This window comes from Caloenas nicobarica, chromosome 1, assembly GCF_036013445.1.
Source record: "Caloenas nicobarica isolate bCalNic1 chromosome 1, bCalNic1.hap1, whole genome shotgun sequence".
NCBI classification, from domain to species: Eukaryota; Metazoa; Chordata; class Aves; order Columbiformes; family Columbidae; genus Caloenas; species Caloenas nicobarica.
The window spans coordinates 82,863,435-82,882,686 of record NC_088245.1 but is presented as its reverse complement, the minus strand read 5'-3'; the positions used below and the strand labels follow the sequence as shown (position 1 = coordinate 82,882,686).

Genomic DNA, 19,252 nt, shown 5'->3' with positions numbered 1-19,252 from the left:
CACGTCTTCTAGAATGCCTCTTTATGAAGGCTGCCCAACTGCTTCCTTCTCCATTGCTGAAAGCCTTTCTTGCATGACTGCATGACAGAGAGGTTCTGCCAAGGGAGATAACTATCATCAATTTCTTACAGAATGATCCTCATCAGACAATTAAACTGCAATAGCTGCATTCCATTCTCTATTGTAATCCATTCTCACATTTTGATTCCTGAGGAAAAAAAGAAAAAAAGTCTTAGGATGTTTGAGCATGTACCAGAGAAAAAAATTTAATATTCAAAGTTAGGTTTCTTGTTGTCCTATTCTTGATGTAAATCATTCCAAACTGCTGTTAATTTTGCAGTTAATATATATATAATATTATCATTAGGTGTTAAAAGCGTCTCCAGCCCAATTACACTCACTGGCTCAAATCTTAGATTTTAGCCTTTTATTACATGGTTGTTCTCTTTTTGTGTATAACTCTTAAATACATTGACAATGACTACATACCTCTTCTCAGCAGACTCCACCCAGCACCTTTGCAGCTTTTCTGTGCCAAGACAAAGGTCAAGTCAAGTATTCAGGAATTTCTCACTTCATGGAAAGAAACCAGGAGTTACCATGGCTTAAAGTTGGATTTATTGCAATACAAACACTATCTAGAAAATAGTACCTTACAAGCAAATAACTGTCAAGTGGGATGGACAGATTTACTCAAATATGTTGAAATTAATCTGGCTCCCACTCTCCGGTGCCCTTGGAGACTAGGCTCTTCAGCCTTTCGCTGCCTCTCCCTCTCACAGCCCCAGCCCCAGCCCAGCTTATGCAGCCACTTTTGGAGAAAGAGGCTGTCTCTTGCTGGCAGGGCAAGCACCAGGGCAAGGCAAGCAGGCAGCCTTTCCCCTCGCCCACCATACTTACAGGGCAAATGGGAAGTGGTACACTCAGCTCTGCCGTCAAGGCACGATGTCCCACACTAGTCAGACAGCCCTTCTTTGACATGAATGACCATTTCAGATAAACTTGTATGAAGACATACTTCCACCTTCACCAATGCATCCTAGGACACGTTCTCTTTCCCCACAAAGAAAGATATTAAACAAGTTCCACGAAAAACTTGCTTCCAGATGGGTACTTCCCCTTTCTACAATATCTGTTGCCATCTGGTCTTCAACAGGTCCCTCAGCCATCTTGTAGCTCTTCTGCTTACCCTGATCTCCATCTTCACAAGGTATTGCCCATGGGATATTAGTCAAATGCTTTACTGAAATCAAGGCAGATCATCTCCACTATGTTTTGTTTAGAAAATGAGTTCTTATTATACAGAGACATTAGGGTAGTCTGGCAAATTTACCTTTGATACATTTGTGTTGCATTTTATTCAGTTTTTCTTTTATCTCATGACTTTAAAAAAAAAAATAAAAGAGAATATTTAATCTTAAATACTAGAGAGATCAAACTTAAAAGCTCCTGAGAGCCTGCCTTCCTACTTCTTAGATGTAGTTACTACATTTTTCTCTCCCTCCCACAACGCCCGACACCAAATTGCAACATTAAATATGGTTAAAAGTGTAGAGGTGATTTCCCTTATGAGCTCTTTCATAGTTTCAACTCACAAACTACCCTCTGTGTAACTTCAGTGCATTATATTCCTTCAATGTAGTTTCTCCTGCAGTAGAGCATTCCTCACACATAGCAAGCATTCTGGCTTGACTACTACTTCCAATACAAACATCTTGATATCAAAGTGTTACTTTAATTTTTGGCTTCAACACGTTTCCTTAACACATAAAGACTCCACTTCTATCCTCATTCTCTGTTTAGTAATATGACTCAAAAAAAACCCCCACAAAAAACAAACGGACAAAAAAACCCAAAACAAAACAAACAACCAAAAACCCCCCCAAAACCACAAACAAAACAACAAAAAACCACAAGGTAAGTGCTAGCTGAGCATTACTCACAATGCCTAAGTCTGCCAATTTTGGGAGTGCTTAATGCTGTTTAAATCTGTAAAACAGAATGCATTTTGCTAATAATTCCTTTCTCCACTTCCAACTGCATCTACCTTTTTCCTACTCCTCTTATTCCTAATTCTTTTCCCCCCTTCAATCAGGCTACAATTAATAATTTTGATGTAAATGAATTCTAGTTTCCAGTTCTCCTGTTAGCAATTTTCTGTACATCATCCTTTAGGAATGATCAATCTCATAGTGCTTCTGCCAAATAAGAGACTACATACCTCAGCATCAATGTTTCATGACGGACTTTATGGACTTATTACTGGTATATAGTTTCTAGCATATTTTTGTTATATCTCAAAGCAATTTGCCAAGATGTTCAGTTTGGCTGTGCCAATTTTACTGAAGGGGAAACTAAGTTAAAAAGCTACTTGCTGAAGGTGGGTAGCATATAAATAGCAGAGCCAAGAGTAGCACACAAGTCTACCACCTTTGCAAGTATCAACCAGCCAATATCAGCCTCCAAAATTATTTTGAAATGATACTTTCAAAGTAATTTGCCAAACAAATGGAGACATGAGTTTATTAATTTTGAATCATTACTAAGTACAAATACATGTGGATACTTATCTGTTTCCCTACAGAGATTAAAAGACTCTCTCCATCACCTATGCCAAGCAGTGAGCTCTCATTGTTCTTGATGTGCGTCATGACAGTGCAGCATTCTACAAGGCCAAATCCTATGACGACTGCTATCTTGTAAACTTATAAATAACATTATTATTCCTAAGGTAACTCATAAATACATTGGCAGATCCATTTAACCACATAAGGTAATCTAGTGTTAGAAAGCTTGTTGGTAACACAATCAAAATCCAGTAAACAAGGGTGAAGTTTTATCAGGGTTTCTCCATAGGAGACAAAATGGGAGAATGTTCCAGAACACTATCATAACACTTGATGGCTTTTTCATGCTTCAAAAGTTTTTCTTCAGGAAGACTTCCTCTGAACTCATTGGTGCATTCCTGATTCAGACTCTTGTATCTGGGAGGGAAGACAGGGAAGGAAAATGCTAAAATAATCATTCTTTCTGGGAGTAGTTTCACCCATTGTTTATTAGCTAATATTTAGCAAGTGACAGTGCCTTCTGAGTCCTAGACTTCTAAGCAGCCAAAAAAATAGAACCTTTCAGAACTTCAGGGTGAGAAGTGCCAAATGAGATGCAGGTGTTAATAACAGCTTGTACTGTGTCATTTTAAGATGCATTTTTCCTCCGAGAAGTTTTAGTATATTTTATCTAATTCAGAGTTTTAAAGCCTGATTTTCCCCCACCCTAAAATTGGTGTTTATCTGAATATTCCTCACCCTTTTTTCTCCCCTCTGGGAGAATTCTTATTCAGCAAAAAGTGAAACAATTGCGTTTGCCCTCAAAAAACAAATTTCATGTTTTAGTTGTCATATTGAAAAATAAGGTGTCTTGATTTTGAAGTGAAATATCAATTTGAAATAATATTTTGAAATTATTTATTTTTAGGAAGACTGGAGGTCAACAAATTTCCTCATTAAAATATGTTAATCTGTGACAAAATTATTTCTTGAGTTCAAGCCAATTTTTTGGCCACTTTTTGACAACCAAAACCTTTGAGTTTTCAGCAGTAAATGTCCCAAATGAAAATTTCATTTTACAGAAGAATAAACCCCATTTTATAAAAGGAAGACAAAATACATGCAGGAAAAACATTTCTAATCATGATTCAGATCACATTTAAAAGAAGTAGCCATCCAAACAAATAGACAGTTGTGTCTTATCTTACAATGAAGTGATTGACAAGATACTATGGTAATCTTTGATATCGTGAAGTTAGGGCTACAGCTAATAGAAAAAGCAGTATTTTTCTGAAGAGTTCTAGAAGTACACTGCCCTTGGAAATTTTCTATTATTGTCACTATCGAATCACTACTTCATCAAGGTTGCTGAAGGATTTCCATAGAATTGCAGCCCAATGTCTAGGAGAGAATGCCATTCACATGTGACCCTTCCCACTCATGGTGACATAGGTTGCTTCCCTCCCTGCTCTTGACTATGACTATTATAACACTGACAATAGAATGTTAACTGTGATTAAATATTCTGGAATACAGGAGGTAGAGCAACTCTCAGACTACCCTGGATGTAAAAAAGGATTGCAGTTGTGAGTTCCTTGCATTTTACAGGCGATATACTGGCATTAAACCTAGGCTGTACAGGTGGCATAAAATTGTTTCCTGTGCAGGGGCTAATTGAGCAATTCCATTGACTCCAGCAGAAAGTTGCATTTATCTCATTGCCCAGTATACTATCAGAAAATATTTCAGGGTTATTCCGTTGAAACCACTGCATACAGCATTAACCAGTAACAGTTTTCTGTTTTCTTGCAACCCCTTTGCCTACTGTCATACTAAAGATATAAGCTTAGAGACAACAGCAATATTTTCTATATATTGGTACAAAGCCAACTGTAGTAGAGGCCAGTTCCATGACTGAGATACCTTGGTGCTGTGATCTAAACTCCATGCCACCATATTTACCTCCTCCTCTAAAGAATAGGATGCTCTGCTTTCTTCAAGGCATTTTTATTATATATTAATAAGACCTCTTAAATATTTAAGGCTAATTACATTAGGTTTTTTTTATTAACCTTACCACAATTTTTCCTGTGAAATCTCTCTCCTCAAGGCAGATGAAAAATAGTGAACCCTGAATGATAACATACGATCTATCCCTACCGATTCTTTACTACACGCAAGAATTTCTACCCATATCTACAAATGAAACATCAAGCTTTCATTTTCTCACACATACCTGTGTGCAATGGTCCAGAACCCCAGGGTGTTCACTGTCATTAAGGAAGCCAAGAAGAAGAAGAATCTCTCCAATTTACCTTCATGTAGCAAGTGTGGAAACCAGTTTCCTGGCAAAGCAGACATTTGAAGCAGAATTAGTTTACCTTGCAGGATGAGATGTGGCTCATAATGAAAGACATGAAGATAACTCTGTGCAAGACACAATCACAGCAGGTGCTTTGAACCCCCCCGTAGCTATTTATACCGACTTCATTCTCACAGCATCTGTGTTTTTGAGTCTACAGAGTACTTTGCTCCTGCTTTGCAGACAGACAATAGAGATCTAGAGAAACTAAAGGACTTTCCTAACAAATCTGAAGTGGACTGGTAAACAGAACTCTACACATCTGCTACTGTAACGATCAGGCCATCTTCCCTCTATATTATCCTGTGCACATAGCCAGATGAATGTTAAATTTGAATATTTTAGGAAGAACCAGAATAAAGGTGGTCTGTAGAGATCCTTGTTCACATCTCTGGTGCTTTTAATAGGCCCTTCTTTAAAACAAACAAACCAACCACACACACCAAATAAAACACAAACAAAAAAAAGCAAACAAACCAAAACATGCATTAAACACATTCGTTCAGTGCCTTGGATGGTGCTCTATTACAAAGATGCTACCTGACATTTAATTTTATTTATCTTTATGGCTGCCTCTAACCATGAGTCTGCAACGTGCCCTTGTCTTGCATACAATGTTTATTTGCATCAATCAGACCCTTTTCTATCAAGGCTTTTGGCAATAATGTCTGGGACATTTTGGCAGCTCAAAATCCATCCAGCAGAGTACAGTGCCACCTGTATACACCCAGAGTCTTCCCTGCCTGTATGCTTATGTGCTTTGCTTTACAGCTGTTTTGCTTTTGATGTCCATTGCAGCCAGTCTGCAAAAAAGCTCAGGTGAAAAATGATAACTATGGAAATCAAGATGCTTAAAAAGAAAGTAAGCCCCAGTCAGTCTGCATTTGAAGACAATCAGTACCTGAAGTACCATAATAAACTACAGCAAAAACTTAAAACCAAGGTGAAAAGAGATTATAGTAAACACAGAATATTAGAGAGAGCAGCACTGTAATGACCTTTCACATTTTTTGGGAATACACGTTGTTTATTGTCTTTGAAGAAGAAAGAGAGACTGTCATCATTACCACGTAGTGAAGTACAATAGGAGCAAATACAGAGCACGAAACAGCTGGTGCTGAGAACGTGATATCCACACTGCACACATCACAGGGCGGTTCACATCAGACTAGTTCCAACTAACAGCTGGAACACATCAGGCATGAGCTTTTGTTTTGTTTTGGTTTTTGTTTAGTTCCATCCAAAAGGAATGAGGGTTGTTTTTGTGGTCCAGGATCAAATCAGAGACAATCAGGAGATTCGGATCAAAAGCACTCTCCTTATCTGAACTAGAACACCAGCATCAGTGTGCCCAAATTCGCCTTTTTTTGCTCCCTAATAGTCTGGTATGAGATCCTACCCATCTAAATAGAGTAGCTATTCATCACTTGAACTAGCTAAAAGGGAGAGGAGGAAAAATAGCCATAGTTGTGCTGTATAAACCTGGTAGCCTTAACCAATCTTTTGACCATTAATGCCATCTTTAGCTATCCAATTACATTCTTAGCTAGGGAAAATTTTGTAATTAGAGAGAAAAAGAAGTTCCACAGCCCAGGAGAGGCAGCAGTCAAAGGATTACACCACAACCCCCTCCATACATATATTTACATTTTTCTCTTTCCTCCACATCTTAGAACTGTAAACACATTTCTTTTCAAAGCAGTTACCTTTCACGCTCCTGGGATTAGCAGGGAACAACTGCCATCAGTGCAGTAGTTTTTCCTAACTCCTCCACAGTTTGCTCTGTGCCATGTTACCTCTTTGCCTGTCACAGAACATCACCACCACACCTCTGTGTGCACAGTTCCTTTTGTAGTATTACCTCAGAGCGACTTTTAAAACGTATCATTTAACATTGTCAGTTGACTGAGCTCCTAGGTGCTATAACTTCATTTTAGTAGCTTATAAACTTTTACTGTCATAATTCACAATCACGTAGCTTTTCATTTCACAACCCCCAGTGGCCAATAGAAGTCACAGAGAGAGTGCATGTATCCGATGAAAGAGAAAGCACGCATGAGGTTCAGCACTATAGTTTGTCAAAGCAGAGTTCACACTGTCTGCTAGGTTATTTACATCGGCTAGGCTAACTATATGAGCAGCAGGAGTTTCTTAATGGAATGGCATTTACAGTGGAACTTGAACAAAAAATTTGTACTTCAAAATAGCACTGAGAGATTAAGAAAAAAAAAAAATTAGCAGCTTCCAAGAGAATGGAGTAAAATGGACCTCTGAAACTGTCTTAATGCTAGCAAAGGCACCATATTGAAGTGTTGAAAAAGTGGGAATGGTTGGTTTCATCAGGCTGGGAGGGCAGCCCAGCGAGCAGGACATCTGAGTTCTGCCACTACTCCACTACTTCCACACCAGCCTCCTCCTTGATCTGGGCCAAAGATCATTGTTCTGTGTCCTCTCTGCTTCTTTTAGTAATTGCCAGCATTTAAACAGTAAGACCAGGATAATGACGAAGAGGCTTTGGAAAATCCTATATGAGGAATGAGCAACAGCATAGGCAGGGCCCAAATTAGATTGGGCATGGTAAGACTCCAGGTCCTATAGCTCTCTCTCTAGTTTACTGTTCTATGCAAAGCAAGAGTTCGGACCAGGGCTTTCTTTTCCTTTCAGTGAGGGGCAACAAGGTTTGTCAGAATGGTCTTTCTCTACAGAGAAAGAAGGGTGGCAGCAGTCCTGCAGATATCCAGACTCTTATCCTACTGTCAATATGCACTTTCATCAGCGGGTACAAAAAAAAAAATTAATCGTTTCCTATTTTCAGCCAAAAATATTTACTTAAAAAAAAAAAATTTCTTTTTCTTTTTAAATGGAAGTTGGTTTTCCATGGAAGAGGGGATAGACCTTGAATACATTTTCTTCTGCTTACATTCACTACACAGAGAATCCTGTCTGCTGGCAGGAAGCCTTGGGAGAACAGCAGTCAGTATTAAAACATCAGCCATGTGCTTCATGCAGTGAAACTCCCTTTAGACACTTTCAACTCTAACCCCACTAAAACCTTCCACAAGCCATCTGCAGATTCCAGCTCTTCCACTGACCGGGTTTGGAGTTCATACTTTCAGGATTTTACTCTCAGCCATGAGTGTCAGGAACTTATTGGGCCAGTTGTATTTTTTTTTCTCCTGGAGTAAGACAACCTGGACACTCCTCTGTTTGAAGGGTTCATCACTTTCTCATCCTTGAATCAGCATGCAATACGCTAACAATTCACTTTCCCCCAAAAGACACTGCTTTGGTGTTCTGTCAGTCCTTTACTTTTCTATGGAGATTGCCAATAGAAGTGCCACTTATAAGGTTGGTTTGTCACACAGATAATTGCCCACTGGGAATTAACTTTCTGCAACAAGGTCCTGATTTCCATTTTTATTCCAACAATGAAAATACTTTGTAGCATGAATCACCACAGAGAATCAGAAGTTTCCTTTAGCCACATATATTTTAAAGGGCCTCTTCTTATTGGTTAGGGATGAGTAGGTTATGCATTTCATGGCAAATCTAGAACAAATTAGAAGATTAAGTCTAAGCAGAGTCAGTTCCTCAAGCTTGCTATACCATACATTGTTGAAATAAAGAACCTGCTAGACTTTTCACTGACATTTTGCAGTCCTATCAATTTTGCATCAAAAATGCTCAGGTAGTACAAGGAGGAGGAATATTAGACAACACGAAGAGAAAAAAGCTGATCTTACCAACACAGGCAGAAAAATAGGTGAAGCAGGGACTAGGGCACAGACAAAAGCATTTTCCTGGGCTGCTTCTGGTGGATGACTGAGAGTGACAAACTGCCGACAATACTAGCCACGAAAGAAGATGTGAATAGGGCTGTAAGCCAACCTTTGAGATATACTAGCGCACGCAAGGTATCTGTTACTACAATGGCACTGCTGGAGTTCTCAAGGGATTCACAATAAAGCCTAAAGTCGCATAGGAAGGCATTCAGTTTGTTTACTGAATAACACCATCATATTTTAGTATTAGGTAAACACAGAAGATAAAGCAAAACACTCACATGGCAGAAGTTAGTCTATTCTGTATGATTCCCACATTTTTACAGCAGTTTTGCAATCTAGACTATGATTATAGAAAAAAAATTACTTCATAACTTAAAAAGGGATTCTAGCATCTTCCATAATTTCACCAAGTTAGTGGGCATATATTTAGTGTTTAATCATATCCAAATTAAAGTCTCAGTAAGCATCTAATCCTTATTAGCTAAATAGGCACCAGTGGACACCACCATCTGGACTGTAGGAAATACCCTTTAGCTTTATCATCTTTGGTATTTAGAATCACAAAATACTCCAAATTGAGGGGGGGGGTGGGGAGGGGCGGGGGAAGGCGCACACAAAGAAATACCACTTCTCTGAATACAAGCAGAAAAACAGTGTCTGGGGCAGTTTCCTTCCTCTGACCTTCTTTCTTTCTTTCTTTCGTACATATTTACATTAATATTTTTAGAGAAATATATTCCAAAATGATTGGCATGGGAGGACAGGTTTTGTCTTGCATCTTCTTCCGTTAAAATGTTAGGAGAGGTAAGAGATCCAAAAGAAAGCAGTTTCCCAGCTTGTACTGAAAATATCACTGTCACCCGTCATCTGTTTGCACTCATCAGATTTTAAAAAAAATCTTATTTTAACATATTCACACCATCCTCCATAGATGCGTTAAAAATGATTAATGCAGTTTTGACTGTGACTGATATCTGATCAACTATGCCAATAAAAGCCCAAATAAAATTCTAAACCAGTGACATGAAATGTGATATAAAATGTTTAAATTTTGTCACCACCCTCTGTGCTTCAGCACTTCAAAAAACAGCCTGGAAGATCTACTCCACTGTATCCTGAATTGCTTCATGGCAAACATGATCTCATTGCTTAGAGATGGGAGAACCAGAAATAGTCTTGGCTCAGGTTTTAGTGAAACAAGAATCATGGGACAAGACAAAAGCACCCATAGCCCAGGAGTTGCACACTACGCCTTGTTAAATCTTATAAAACCATTGTATAAAAACGATTATCTTCTTTTAGCAAAAGGGAAAGAACATTGGTCTTTGAATATAGATTAATTCAGATTTTTTTTCTGAAAAAAAGAGTTCCAGTTGGTTTGCTTTACCTCCAGTTCCATAAATTACCCAGATACTAAATGTTTTACAAGCTCTTTAGACAGAGCTGAAAAAAATACTAAATGTAAGTAATGAGAGCTTAATTTGTGTCATTTGACTATAATTTGTGACCTAAGAGAGTTCACAATTTTATTCTCTGAAGCGCTGTCATTTGTAGAAGGTTCAATTGGTAATCATTAGGTTTTATAAATTAAAAAAAAATATATTGTTTTGTTGATCTTAAGCTTTTCATCACAAGCACCAGAGAATATCACAAGAAGCACAATGAAAGAGTTTGGAAAAAATAGAGATGGAAGAAGAGAATTTTGTATATAAAATCTCCTATCAAACTAGGAAAAAAACAAAAGCAAGCCTAAATATCTCTTTGGTTTTGTTACAGTCTATACCCAGCTCAGAAAGCTGATCCCAAGCCTACCTCTATTTGTGAGTCAGCAGGACAAAAGTCTAGCTGAGATGAGTAGAGGAATACTCTAAGTCTTCAGTGTGAAGCGTTATAACACAAAAGAAGATACAAGAATATCTCCGTTATTTACAAGCTGTGATTGTATGAATTGTGGTAACTTGGGATAATTAATTTCATTCAAGCAGGGAACACTGGGAAAGAGATTCCACTTATTTTTAGAAATAAAATATGAGCCCAGTAATATGTTGTTTACATACTAATATGGAAAGTAATCACTACTGCTTTTAACAAGAGCAACAGAGCAAACATTAAACAGTTTTCACTATATTTTCTCTAAAGCTTTACAAGTTTTGCAGAGGACCTGCCCTCTGTGAGGGCTTATTTAGTCCCGTTATAGCACCTTTATCTGAATACAGACTATCACTGAATCCCTTGGAAATTTAAGAGTAACTTTTGCTCAGGATAATGGTGCAGTCAATTCCATATACAGGAACGGCAGGTCTGACAAAGTCAAAAAAAGTCAAATAAAGACATGTTATGCTTTTTTTTTTTCTTCTCTCCTCAAAGATAAGCAGAGAAGTTTGCCACCCAACTTCAGAGAAGTGAGGAGTACTTTAGCCAGAAAAATTTTTCAGTTGGCTCAAAAGTCTTGAGCAAAAAGGGTTAGAACATGGCAACTTCAGTCTGTGGAGAATTTTGAGAGTTCAGAATTTTGGTCCCAGACAGGAGAAGAATTTGAATGCTGTGATAAAACGGTATTTCTGGCAAGAAATGAACATTTTTTTAAATGAATCAATTAAATGTTTTCATACAGACTTACAGAAAAAGAATAAATCACCTTGATACAAAATCAGACAAAAATCCACTGAATTGCAAACCAAATACAAAAATTTTTTTCCTTTGTTGCTTTGTATAAAAATATTCAGTGAAGGAATAAACCACATATATAGTGGCACAACATATTCAAAATATTTTGATGCTGACATTATGCTTAATTATTTTATAAATATTTAATTATACCCAAGGTCAAACTGCAGTAAAATATGTCAATTTTACTAAAATAAAATATCTAAACCTTGTCAAAATTAATAGTATTTCTGTACTCTGGGGGAGAGAGAAGAAGATAAAGTTGCCAATGAAGTGTTAGTTTCACTGAATCCATATTACCCACTGAAAAAAAAAATCTGTTCAACTGGGGGAAATTCAAGGAGATCTACTCTCCACATTGGATGCGTTGGTCCTTAATAGTTCTTTGCCTGATTCATTTGGGTATGCATTCCTATTTTTTACCCATCTCTAGGTGATGCTTTCATGCGTCATAATAAAATTTTAATTGTATCATTGACTGAAAATAAGCACTGCATGTCAAAGAAGCACTCATTTGTTCAGATCTTGAAAATAGAAATTAAAATTTCTTTTCATACTTTCAAGAAATTACTCTTGGTTTTAGGTTACATGGTTCTTTATGTAGGAAAGAGAAGAACCCAAAACTTAATCATGAGCAGTTAAAAAACTCTGCAGCTGTGGTAATTGCAATGGTGTCATGCACTAAGGCCAGCAGTTGTGCTCTATAAGAGAACAGTTCTCTGTAATGCAGTAAAAATTAAGCTTATCAATGGAAAGCACCTTTAGAAGTACTGCTTCAGCAAGGTAAACTGTTTCAGATATATGAACAAAGGGGTCCTTGTCCTTCAGTTCAAGAAGTGCTTTACTTTTTAAATTTACTCATGAAACAACTCTTTTCTATACTGAACAAAGATTTATCAGCAAAGGAAAAAAGACTTTAAGAAACTCTTGGACTATCTTGAAAGTTGGCAATGCAGAAAAATCTCCAGTTCAAGGCTTACACCAAAAACTCCTCAACAGGCTGAATCTGAAATAAGTTCTTTTGAAGCAGTAAGTTCTCTGGGAACTGCAGTATTCATCTGCAGAAGGGTAAAACCACAGTGAGACCATATTGTCACAGAATCTGTTTCTTCCAATAGTTGGGCAAAGGGAGAGACATAAAGGCAGCAAGAGAGAAATAATAGGTCTGGGGGAAAAATTTCCCTAGACGGCTTTGAAAAACTCAACCTCCTTTCCCCTACGGCACTGTGCAACAGAAAGAAAGGCACGTCCTACATTCTTTGAGGCACTAATCTTGCTCTCATTGCCAGAGGCTTCCACATAAGTGTGGCTAACATGAACGTACTTCTTCATGAACATAAAAAGGTGCTTCCTAGACAATTTATTTTCATGTCTTCCAGAACAGAAGTATAGAGATTGGAGGTGAGGGTTTCCGGTAAGATGCCATCCTCTAATTACTCCACCTATCAAAACTAAGATGACTCATTAAAATTGGATGAATACAGCTGGAAGGCTATTTCCTATCTTAATTCCATCTTAATTGTGAGAGCAAATCAATAAAACTTTGGCATTCCCTTTAATTCTGCTGCCTAATTCTCCAAATCAATAGTATTAGAAAACTGCTCAGGAACACCAGTCATGAGCATATTCTTACCTTGAGTGCCTGCATGAGCTGTCTGAACAAAGAAAGCTCCCATAAAGCAGCCAGCTCCATTAAAGAGAGTTAAAAAATGCATGGAAATCCCTCTAATTCTTTCCGGCACAAGCCAGAACGAAAGTAAGGAACCTTAGAAAGGAAGCAGATATAGTCACAGGTTAAAAAAAAGTAAATTATGGTAAAAGATAAATAAGACAGGAAAAACCAAAACAAAATGACACCAGAGTGTCTCTAATAGGAACTTTCCACGTTTTACACAGAGAGTGTACTTGCTGCAGAAGGACGGTCAGATGTGTTAGCATGTATGTTATTAACAAAGGATTCTCTGAACTGCTTAAATGAATCTCCATAACAAGCCATCCCACATATAACTACCGATATTCCACAAGTACATAAAGATCTTTCACCTGGGTCACCTTCACCTTTTAAAACCTCAGGTATAGCAAGACAAGATAAACACCACCACAGTCAGCAAGCATGAAGACAGCAGATGTGATATTTAACTGCAGGACAGCAGGACCTCCTATGTCAGAGCCAATGCAGTGCAGCCACTAGTAAATACTTCCAAAATTCACAGCTCTACCTTAACTTGGGCAGTTACCTTGCTTTAACTCAAGGCTAGGCAATGGTCCTCTTCCCCAGAGAGCAACCTGCAAAGTCACTGACTAATTTAAGAGATGTTCTTCACTTTCTTGCCAGAAGACTAAACCAGAAGCAGCAACAGCTTTGGTGGTGAGGGGGACCCGTAGCATAATGTTGTAGTGTGGATAACTATGAATAAACCCACCTGTTATAATTTGGCTAAACTAGGTTACAGTTACACTACGTCTTTATGATAGCTCCTCTTTTTGAGTAACTTTCCCTGATTATCAAAATCGCATTTTCTAATTTCACACCTGAACTCCTTATCCACACTTGTTCTCTAAGTCCCAGTGTCTCTCAGGCTGCTTTATTAGTTCAGTTTGAATGACCTCCAGCTTGAGAAACTTGTCAGCAGCAGATCCTATTTCGATGCTGTGTTGCCTGAAGCATCTCTGAATACAAAGGAAACTTCGTAATCACCATCTTCCACCCTTTTGAATTTGGATGTCCAAATGAGAGCTTTGGAAACATATTAAAGAAAAAAAAATACCATGGGCAGTATTTTTTCCTCATTCACAATAGGAACAAAAAGCCTGAGAGCAATAGAAAGAAGGTGAGCCTGGGACACCATCTGTAGATGCAACAGTACAGTCTGAAACATTGTGCAGTGTCCTAGCTAATTTGAAGCACTAAGAGCCTAAAAAGTTTTTTGCTATTCCTCCCTTCTAAAAGCAGGGGTGCAAAACATGCATCTTGGCCAAATTCAGCTTGGGTAATTGCATCCTACTTACCTAAATTACCCCTGCTGTTTCAATTGCATACTCCATTCTTCGCTTCTCCCACAGTGCTGCTGCGAACTATTAAACAGCTGCTGCATTTCACCCTGGAGACTATTGCATTTCATCAGTGGGTGAAGTGATCCCCAATATATCCTTTAACTAACAGAGCTGGTTGTTGCAAGGCTTCCCATTTCAAAGTGCTTCGAGACATGCTGATGGGCAGATGATAGTCTCTCAGCACTTCAGCAAACACTGCAAACCTGCTAACCCTTTGTAGGGCAAAGCAGTTACAGTGCACCAGGCAGCTTGGACACTAGCGGTGTCACACAGCTGCTGTGGCCAGTGGGCTAGCTTCTCATCACCAGCAATCTCATGCGCTATGGGGGCAAATGCCTGCTAATATTGTCCCACAGGATTCAGTTGTTTGGGGTTATTTTTGTGGTGGCAGGTTTTTTTTCTGTGTATGTGTGTGTGTTTTGTTGTTGTTTTTCTTCTCTTTCAAATCATTGGGCTTTAAAAGAGTAACTTCCCACTTTAAACCCAGCTAAAGTTACAAATTTAAGCTGGCGGAGGCCTGTGAGATCTTACTACCGTCCACAATGTTAGAATGTAATTATTATTGTTTCATTTTCTTTTTTTAAAGACTACCTCAGTGCTGGGGAAACATTAAATACCGATATTATTCTAAATGATGGTCATGCCAACTAAAGCATCTTATTATATAAAACTCCTATCAACAAGATAACGAAACATATTGTAAAAACACAACTGTAAGTATCAGGGCTCAAATGTAGATGGAGAGTTCAACATGCCAAACCTACCTCCTCTAACCAAGCACTTCAGAAATGAGATATCTCCTTTCTTCCCTCTGATTACAAGTGTGAACATTTCCGTCTTCAGCTTGGATCATATACTTTCGGGTCAAATAAATTATTGTGATAATTGAATTTGACCTTTTGTATAACAAAGGCAATAAAATGTCAGGAAAGGTGAAACAACTATTTAAGTGCCTAGGCTGTTGTTACTGTCCCTGGAGATCCACTGAATGGTTCCTGAACAGCAATTTGGTTCAAACTGAAGCAAAAACCTAGAGCTCGGTTCAGTAGTCTGAATACAGATGCCCAGAGCTGCTTGAAATGCTCTAGTGCATCTCAAGCATCTGCCTGGGGCTGTCCCATAAGGTGCAAGACACACAGGAAAACCATGCTCTTGTCCAGCAGCAGCTGGAGGCCACAAAGGTACTTTGAGGAGCCTGCTTGCCCCACATGCATTGCCTAGACACTCCATGACAAATGGTGCCAGGCAGCTCTCTGTGGGCAAGTGAATGAAGGCTTGCATCCCCATCAACTGCAGCGGTAACGTACTATTTTATGTACCTACTTTCAGTTTTCTACATGCAAGTGTCCAATTCAGACTTGGTCCCATTTACCTGAGTTCTTGAATCACAACTCTAACTGCAGCTCTTAGGAAGTTGCTTAATCTTCATTTAAATGGGGAAGACAATGCTTCTTTCTAAGAAATTCTAAATCACAATCCTTTAAAAAGACTTGGGAAAAACAAAACCAAACCAAAAAACAAAGCCCAAGACAGAGCTTTATTTCTTTTCTGAAGGCTAATGTCATCTTCCAGTCATTTGGCTTCTATTGTGTCCCAGTGTGCTAGATTAAGAAGCCTTATTCTACTAGCAATATGCTTCTCATGCTTCTGCATAAGACGACTGTAAGCAAGCCACCTCCTAACCTTTTTTTATTGTTGTTAAGCTAAACAGAGAAGGTCACAGTTTTCAGTTACACTTAGCCTGTAACCTAGAAACCACGTTACTTGCCTAGAAACCTGTCTCAGTTAAGTACTTGAGAGCTATCAGATGAAGAGGCATTATGAAAGTGCTAAGCATTTAAAGCTAGGGAAAATTACCTTTTTAGTGACAGACCGTGAACCACAGCTCTCAGTAATCTTAGAGTGTAAGAATGAAGTTGAGACACTGAAGTTATTTCCTGCTTTTAAATAAAAATCTGAACATTTCTGGGGTAGTACTGGAACAACAGATACTCAACTTCTAGAATTTAATGCCTGCAGAGTTCAGCTAGTAAATTATTTACCTGTGCCTCTTTAAGTGAATGCTGATTAGATTATTTTTGTAATACTAACATTTTTTTTAAGCTGTGCATGGTAAAACACTGGTAAGCACACTGCACGCTCCTCAGAAGAAAATAACCCTCAGGAATGTCAGTGTAGATGTGGAAAAGCAAATTATGGAAGGGAGAGAAGGCTCAGACTTAAAAATCAAGAGTGCATCTACATAATTTATGGATGGCAGGCACAAGCTAAGCTCTGACTTGCTCTGCAAAACAGGAGTGTTTATCTCTGGCTCCATGCCACAAGCTAAGGCATGATGCTATGTGCAGGCATGTTCAAATGACTCTCAGTTGGAGCACAAAGAAAAAGCTTGCATCTGCCTACAATACTCTCCAGGTTAGCCTGTCAATTGAATTGCATTATCCACTTGCATATGCTCCGTGTCAGTGAAAAATGCATAATAATTCTATAAGTTGTGTCCACAAATGAAAAGGGTTAAGCTAAATTGCTTCAGCTTGCTTTGACTGTAGCCTAAAAAGTGCTCACAGACCATGACCACGGTTCAGCTGTCATATGTGTATTTGTTCTGTGTCAGGAAATTAATCATGGAAGATTTCAGGTCAGAATGGCCCTCAAGAGATCATCTAGTCCAACTCCTGCCTGAAACAGGTTCAGCTTCAAGGCTGGCCATGCATCCAAGCCCAGAGTCCCACTGCTCCGCTCATACCCTGCCAAACCCAGGGACATGACCAGGCTTTGCCACCTTCTAGCTAATCTGAACAGCGTCATTGCTCACTGAATTACAGTCAGCAAGACAAATTATGCTATTCTGAAGCAGGTAAAGCACAGATCTGCTCATTAAACCCTGGAAGAGAGCCAGGGATAAAATATCAGATGACTAATTAATTTGAGGAAGCTGATATAATTCTCTGCAAATCAGGACACTCTTGCTTTAGCCTATTGGATTTTACTTACAGGAAGGAGTTACCAAAGCTTCAGCCACTCCCAGTAGGATGTACTGAGGAGCTAAGTGGAAGCAAGGCATGGAGGAGACCAGGAGAACCTCCTTGGAAAGCATCTGCTCCACCTGAGGGAAGTGCTTTCGGTGTATTTCGGAGAAGCCAGCGACCATCACAGAAAGTGCAGCAGATAAGTGACCTACAACTGGGCAAAGAGGACAGAGAACATTCACCAAATTGTAGTTATAGGATTATCATGTATTTAGAATGATGCAAGTCCCAGGAGAACCTCTCTGGACACAAACCTATACCACAAGTCTAACTCTAAATATATGGCAAAGGGACACCAGCTCAAGATAAAGTATTTAAGGATGCAGAATAAATGAGCAAGAAAAAAAACTTTTCTGAATAGTGAAGTGACAAAGAAGAACTTTTTTTTTTTAAGGTTGGAGGAGGTAAGAAAGGAGGAGAGAAAGAAAAACTGGCAGCCCTTCCAAATATCACAAAAGGTTGGGTGAGAATAAGAGTACCAAGTGGAGGAAATGCTCTTATTCAAGCAGCAATAAGATTCTGAAATATACACATACATGTACACCGTATACTTTACCCATTTGTTTTCTATGCAAAAAGCAGGGCAGGCAGTTGAAGTACTGTATTTCTGAGGCTTGAGGCCATGGTAGATGGGAGAGAAAATGATCACCAGTGCATATCACAATTCAGGAAATCAAGCATTCCTGCATTTTCTCCTTTCCCTACACTATAGAGTTCTCCTGACTTACTGTGGAAAGTTTGCTGGATAGTGCATTCGCTGGACTGTTTAACATTTTAGGATGAGCCGAGCTACGTTACTGGAAGAGATAATCTCCCACTTTCTAAGTGTTCACATAGAAACCATTGGACTACAGCTGCCTCCTGCCTTCTTCAGTCATCCTGAAGAAGTATCACTCCATGAACCATAACACATTTCAATATATCACTGCACATGCAATGCATGGAATCTTATTGCCTGCCTCAGTTGTAAGGCACAAGTACTGCACAAGCACGGGACAGAAAAAAAACCCACTATGTTTAGCCTCAAAATGAAAGAAAAATCTTCTAAAAAAACCTCAGATGTATTTTCAATACCACATACTTCACAACACATTGCATTCAAGATACCATTTAAGTGTATTATTTCATATTGTTGACAGTAAGAAATGGTTGTAGCCTCTCAGAAACCAAACCAAACCACACACCAAAACACCCAACCACCAAGCAACGCAAAGTTTTCAAGTCTCCCAAACTTGAAACATTTATACTTACGATGTTTTGAACTCCTGATGATTTTGACTAAGTTTGTGAATCCTCAGCATTTCTAAGCTATAATGTAAGTACAGGTGTGAGAATTTGGTTTCTTTTGACAGCTTTGGCTCAAATACCTGAACTGTGCACTGCTTTCCCCATGAGAAACCTCATCTCACTTCATGACTGGAAATTGTTACACTTCCTAGATTTGATGTCGACATTCAAAGGCTTTTGTTTCATTTTATATTTATAGTATATAAAGTTTGTCTCTTTGGGTGCCAGGAGAGAAGAGACAGAAAACTCATATAGCTAAGTGGCCTTGGCCTGATGTTTTTGCATGCATCTGTGTTTCTTCTCTCAGCAGCAAACTCTCATACCCTTCCCCCAGCACAGTTTTCCTGCATTTTCAGAACTGTAAACACCCTCCCCATCATCTAACGTGAGGCCTGGAAGCTGTTTTCCTGTTAAGGCCCCTCTGGTATTTAATAAGAGCATCAATGAATTATTGCTTGGAAATTGATGATGAGAGGGAATTCAACAGCATTTTCTATCCAGTGCACCTTATCAAGGTCAGGT

At 38.7% G+C, this 19,252-nt stretch overlaps 1 protein-coding gene across 1 annotated transcript in view; it reads right to left on the bottom strand.

Moving 5' to 3' along the window:
* Window positions 1-2,839: 2,839 nt before the first annotated feature.
* The window catches only part of SLC15A5 (solute carrier family 15 member 5), a 34,166-nt gene continuing 17,753 nt past the window's right edge, over window positions 2,840-19,252 (bottom strand). Inside the window, exons 6-9 of the mRNA XM_065635061.1 lie at window positions 17,409-17,597; window positions 12,994-13,125; window positions 4,783-4,891; window positions 2,840-2,984 (exon numbers count right to left, since the gene is read on the bottom strand). Of these exons, the coding sequence (XP_065491133.1) occupies window positions 2,840-2,984; window positions 4,783-4,891; window positions 12,994-13,125; window positions 17,409-17,597 (575 nt within the window). The remainder of the gene's footprint in view (window positions 2,985-4,782; window positions 4,892-12,993; window positions 13,126-17,408; window positions 17,598-19,252) is intronic.